The 6288-nt window shown below is 51.8% G+C and overlaps 1 protein-coding gene across 1 annotated transcript in view; it reads right to left on the minus strand.

Annotated features, from left to right (window-relative positions):
* LOC102370857 (zinc finger protein 420-like) overlaps positions 1-6288 on the minus strand; it is a 31339-nt gene that overhangs the window by 18402 nt on the left and 6649 nt on the right. Inside the window, exon 5 of the mRNA XM_025195411.1 lies at positions 682-854. Coding sequence (XP_025051196.1) covers positions 682-854 — 173 coding nt within the window. The remainder of the gene's footprint in view (positions 1-681; positions 855-6288) is intronic.

Here is a 6288-nt window from a genome sequence, read left to right on the forward strand (position 1 = left end):
ATTCCACCCCCATCATAGCTTCTCCAGCACTTCCCAGTTCAGTACCTGCCACAGGTGGGTTGCCACGTACCCAGCCTTTAACTTTCCCATTCAGCTACTCATCAGACCCCCCCGACATCTTTACTGGAGGAAGGAAATAGGCATCGTTAGCCTTTTGCCGCACACCTAAACACCTGAAAAGACCGTGCAGGGACAAAACAAAGGCACTTCTGTAGCCTTGGGGCTCCTCGCCTCAATACCAGTAGCCGGGAGGCACGGGAGCGTCTTGCAGAATTGCTCACCAGAATCATTTCTGACACCAAGGCATCTCGAACACAGGGATTTCATCGCTGTCTGCTATTATAAATGATGCAATGGCCAGAATAGTGACCCCCAACCCTAGCGCCCTGCCTCCACTCGGCGTAGATAGGTCTCCCAGCTCCCTGCTCTCGTTCAGTGCAAACCCCTCCTCACCCATCCCTGCACCCACACACCCAGCACAGATGCACCCTGCCTGACCCCCTGCTTTTGGCTTTCGAGGATGCAGTAAGCATGGCAGGTCTCAGAGGCAGCGGGGCGGGGGGCGGGGGGAAAGCCATTTTCTCAAGAAAGTATCCAGGATGGAGCTGTCCCCCTTGCAGCCCACTTGGTGACACTGCAGGGCAGCCCCCCTCTCCCTTTGGCCCCTGCAGGGGAACGTACCTGGGGGCTCCTGCTCCCCCGTCCCCTCCGTCTCTGCAGCAAACACCACGTCCCACCACCACCTTCTCTTCCCTGAGCTTGGGATTCCTTGACACCACCTGCCAGCTACCCTGGCACCCGGGTGTGGGGGTGCTGGGGATGTCCCTGGGCGATGCTGATGGGCTGGTCCTTTCCTAGGAAGTGACAAGGCTGCTGGAGCAGGGTTAGTCCCACCTTTGCAAAGCTGGGACTGGCCAGGCTTCTTGTCAGTCTGGAGCAAACCCCACCCTTGCCATCCATACCGGGGTCAGATCCTATTGCATTCCCGTTGCTGGCGCCCGGCTCTGCTTTGGAATCTCCCCTGGCAACAGCTGCAGCTCCCGGGGCCTGCATCCAGACAGCCGATGATGGGCACCATGCAAAACCCGACGGGAACGCAGGAGAGTCCTCCCCATCCCGACTAGGCACCAGCCAGACCCTCTGACCCCGGGCATCGCCACGGAGGTTTGAGCCGGGCACGGCACAGACCAGATATGCATTCTCTGATCAGCACTGGACACTGTACAGACACCCAGCGACGGAGCTTGATTTATTGTATTTATAACCCGCCCAAACCGCTCAGAGCAGCTGACCATAAAAAGACAGACACCCCCAACACCAGTCCAAGTTACCTTCCTGCTTTCTATCAGCAGCTGATCCAGTAATTCAGTGGGATGATGTTTTCCTAGAAAATATCTGGCTGTCAAATGAACATTGTCTTCCCTTGTTCATAACACGCCTGGTGTTTCTCACCCGGTCCCATCTGACGTCTTTTTAGGGGACCCCATACTTGGGATGGCATGGTAAGTTGTAAAATATGGCTCAACTTCTTTACATGTGTTTTCTGAAATAACCCCAAATCAATGCCACCAATAAAACCTTTATATACAATGCTACTTTCCACCTTAGGTAGTAGGTTGGAAGCCTGTTTTTGCCACAGAAATAAACTACCATTCATCCAAGTCCTTTACAGGCACCTTTTTCCTCCGCAATGAAAACAAGGAATAATAGTCTCGTCCCATGCCGTGGCAATAAGGAGCTGGGCACTGCACTGTCGCACAGGCCCCTGCTGCATATTACAGCTATAATACAATTAGCTGGCTGACTGCACAATAAATTCAGACTGCCCGCACTTACACTATAATTAGCGCTCCATAAAAATGTCCATCCAGCTATAAAAAGAGCCAACCAGCTGCAATGTCAGTGCTTGGAAATGTGTAACACCTTTGTAGTTGGTTTTCCAGCCAGCTTTGGTTTGAACATGTGGCAAGGCCCACCGTGACCAAGTTTGGGGTGCTGTCCCACAGGGCACTGAATACACGGGGGTAGATTTGGAGGGGCTAATAGCGCTGCATAGCACCGTAGGACTGATCCTGGCGCTCTGCCACACAAGAAGCTGCTCAAATGCACGGTGATAGAGATCCAAGCCGCATTTCACTGACTGCTATCCACCCTAACGGAGCTAGGATCAGAGCAGTCTTTCTCCACAGCAGTCAGAGGTGTGACTGTAGCACAGATAGACGTGCACTGGCTAGCTGACCTCACTAAATATCCAGAGTTTTGGGTGGGTTTCCACAGTCTGGGAGGAAGTTGCAGTACTGTCCCACCTGCACCTCTCTAGCAGAAAGCTGATGCATGAATGCTTCCCTGGAAGGTACACACTGGGCATGTCTACACAAGACACTTTAAGGTGCATTAGCTTAAATTTAAGATGGATTAGGGTGAGCATCTACACGTGTGCACCCTTAATGAGCTTTAAAAATGGCAATTTGGGGCTAACTGCGCCTATGTTTTATACCTGCAGGTATCAAACCTGGGCGTGGATAGTTAAAGCACATTAATGCACGTGTGGATGCGTTAAAGCGCATTAATGCTGCATGTCTTGGGACTAAAGATAGTCCCAAGTCAGTCCACACACACAGCGTTAATGTGCTTTAATGCCTGCACGGGCACACACCTGCCTAAACCTGCATGAAGATAATGAGCATTAAATTTAGGCATACTTAAATACACGTGTAAACACGCCCACTGAGATACACGGCCCCGGCATGAAGCAGCTTATCAGGGTGAGAGGCAGGGGGTGTATTGTCCCCATTTCACAGACTCAAGGATGTCAAGACTATAGGGGACCTTGAGACCATTCAGTCTGCCCTCCTGCATAACTCGAGCCATGGAAGAGAGCTGACCTGCCTTGCCTAAAATCGCACTGAGCACCTGGAGCAGAGCCTCCCCACCCTGAAATGACACCCGTGACAATGTGTTGGTGCCCGTATGTTTAAACACCCACCAACAGACCTGCATGGCACGAATCTGTCCAGTCTACCTTTTGGACTCAATTATATTGTCGACATCTACAACTTCCTGCGGCAAGGAGTGCCACGAGTTAATTGCCCGTTGTATGAAAAAACAAAAACTTCCTTGGGTTTCTTTTAAAACCAGTACCTAATCATTCCCTTGGGTGTGCCTAAGTTTTGATACTGAGAAAAATGGTAAATAATAACTCCTTATTTACTTTCTCCGCTCCGCACCGTTCATGATTTTTATAGGCCTCTGTTAGACTCCCCTCAACTCAATAGCCTGTTTCAACTATCCTCATCGGGAAGCCTCTCCATGCCCCTGCTCATCTTTATTGCTCCTCTCTTGTACCTTTTTTACCTCTATTACATCCCTTCAGAGGTGTCTCTTCAAGGTGCGGGAACCAGAATGGCATGCAGTATTTAGGATGTGCGCACCCCCGTGGCAGAACAACATTTCCATGTTGACCCCGAGATTCATTAAAACCCCAAGGAGCTCAACCTCAATGTGGTAAAGAGCCTTGTACACTACCAATGACCTTGAGAGCGATGCCACCTCGAGTTTTGTTCTCCTGGTAGGGTTGTCCATGGGGGCAAGGTCCAGAATAAGGTTTCCAGTCTAACCATGATCCAAAAATAAAAGTCCTCGGTGGCAGAGCAGGCGGATAAGAAAAAGTACTTTGCAACGGCTGCAAAGCGGGGTGATGGCTGCAGTGGAAGAGAAGCCTCTGGTCATCTAGATATTCCTTGCCATTGGATTAAGGTTTTCCTTCCTGCAAAGTATGGTGTGGTTGCTGATGTGCAACATGCTTGGGTCGGAAGGGACCTCAACAGGATCATCGAGTCCGACTCCCTGCCTAGGCATGGACAAGTTAGGTTTAAAGATGCCACCTTGCCTTTTTCCTGTTTCCTCCCGCCCCCCAATCCTCCTCTTAATAATGCCTGGCACCTGATTTGCATTTTCGATGACTCCTAATACTATGCTGATACTATCCATAATAATACTGAGACCTCTCTTGTCCAGTAGCAGGAGCCCTAGCCTGCCGGGCCAAAGTTCAGTCCTCTCCTTGCTCATGAACTTCCCATGAGAGAAGGGAGCAGGCCCCAAAGCTGATATATCATTGACCCCCGGCTGCTGCACCCCAGACGTAGCCCTTGGCTAGGGGGGCTGGCATAGTGAAGAACAGCTGGGGATGTCTTCCTCAGTGGCTCTGCCCTGGGGTTTAGGATGAAGTTCAATGCAGACGAATGCAAGCTGTTGCACCGATGGGGAGAAAAAAAATAAACACAAATGTAACCCTTCAGCTAGGCGCTGGATAGCAGTAACCAAGGCTGGGTTCAAATTTAGGGGTTTTATGCACATTTTCTGTCTTGGCTCAAACCTCCACTCGGAAACCGAGGAAAAAATTAATGTGACCTGGGTGTTGCACAGTGAGCAAACTTCCCTGCTCACGACCAAAAGCGAACTACAACTGGCTTTATTAAAGCAGGAGAAAGAGGGGAGGGAGAGATGAATCTTAGGAGAAACTTTACCAGTCTGTAAGGCACCCCAGCCATCAATGGTTTATCCCCATCAGCGTAATCAGTATTCTCCCCCATTTCCACGCAGGGAGGACGTGGTCGCCAGCAAGACCAGCGTAGTGCTGCCCTCTGTCCGGACAGCTCAGATCCATCGTAGAGAAGCGGGGGCTGCCCCCTCTTTCCTCTGGACCCATGTGGTCCTGGTCTTCCCTGGCTCCTTGGACCCCTTTCCTTGATCCTTAGCATCAGCCATCGGCATCCCGGGCGGCATGCCCCTTGAGCCCTTCCCCTCTGCTGCGGCCACACAAGTACCTTCGGTCCCTCCTGGGCCCTGGCCCCAGACAGACCAGTTGAGGCTGCCGGCCCATGCTCTGGGGCCCCTCCATAGGTCCGAGCTCCGGACCAAGCTCACTGGGAGCCCTCCGCAGGTCTTCACTAACACAGCCCCTTCCTTCACTGGGCTCATCTGGACCCCTTGCACTCTGCCCCAGCTCGCTGGGCTCACCCAGACCCTGCAACGGGTCTCCTAAACACTCAGCCCCTCTCTCAGGGCTCACCTGGCCCCCCAATAGGCCACTGACTCATAGCCCCCTTCTCAGGGCTCACCCCACACCGGTCCTCAGGACCCTCCTCCCTCCTCTTAGCTCCTACCCATACCTCCAGATACGGTTTTCCTTTCTAGTAGCCAAGAGCTGCTGCCTTCCTGGCCTGCCCTGCTGCAGGTTTCCCTGAACACGAGGATGCTCGGGATTCATTAGCAAATGAAAGCTCCTTGGGCCTGACCCTTTCCCAGGAGCAGGTAAGTACTTGCTCCTTACTCATGCCTACAACACTCTTGACGTTGACTGATGCTATGGCCAACGTGGCTATTAGCAAAGATTTAAACAGGGGCACTTCACCATCGTTTTCTCATCCTTTCTCCCTCCCCCAAGCGCTGTCTTATCACCATTTGCATCGTTGGCCTGAGCTTTCTGGGTGGGGGGCCTCTAGAGAGGAAGACACCCACTCCTTCTGCCCCATCTCTGCTTCTCAGCCTTTTCCCTATTTTTCTCCTCCTCCTCCACCCTTCCTGTGTTGGCCAAGCCAACAGTTTTCTGTTGGCGCTTTCAGGGAGCCACTCCATTCCCTCCTCTTCCTTTTTCTCCCAAGACACCCCATCTCTTTCCCCGCTCTTGGCAGTACTAGTCTCCCCTTGCTCCTTTTCTTCCTCTTACCTCTTTCTCCAGCAACCTCACCAAGAACCCCTCAAAAATCCCTTCCTGGCTCTGCTGTAGGCTCTCCTCCACCACCTTCACCCTTGGCCTGGCTGGTAGGAGCTCCAGTAGTGGACTTGGGTGCCTCCCTATGGTCAGAGTCCAGAAGACAAGCATTTCTGCATCTACTTTTGTAATGCACCATCCTTTTCTCCTTAAGAATATGCCACAAAAAACAGTGAGAACTGCCTTTGGGAAGCAGGCTTTGAACTCAGGCCTTGTGAGGACGTAGCAGGTGACCTTACCTGACCTGCACACATGCGCCTCTCTTGCAAAGGGGTGGTTAGGATTGCAGGTCCTTTGTCTCGCACTCCCCCATCTACACACATTGCCCCCCAACCTACCCAGCCCCTCAGAAATGCACCAAGAGGAAGCATCAAGAGGTGTCAAATAAAGTCCCATTCCTTCCCTTTTTCTGTGGTCACCTCCAACAAGACAAACCAGCTCTCCTGCCAAAAAAAAAGAGAAACTCATCCGAAAGTCAATAAGTTATTTTCTTAAACGCTGTAATGTAGGGAGAG

Source organism: Alligator sinensis, unplaced genomic scaffold, assembly GCF_000455745.1.
Source record: "Alligator sinensis unplaced genomic scaffold, ASM45574v1 scaffold581_1, whole genome shotgun sequence".
NCBI classification, from domain to species: domain Eukaryota; kingdom Metazoa; phylum Chordata; order Crocodylia; family Alligatoridae; genus Alligator; species Alligator sinensis.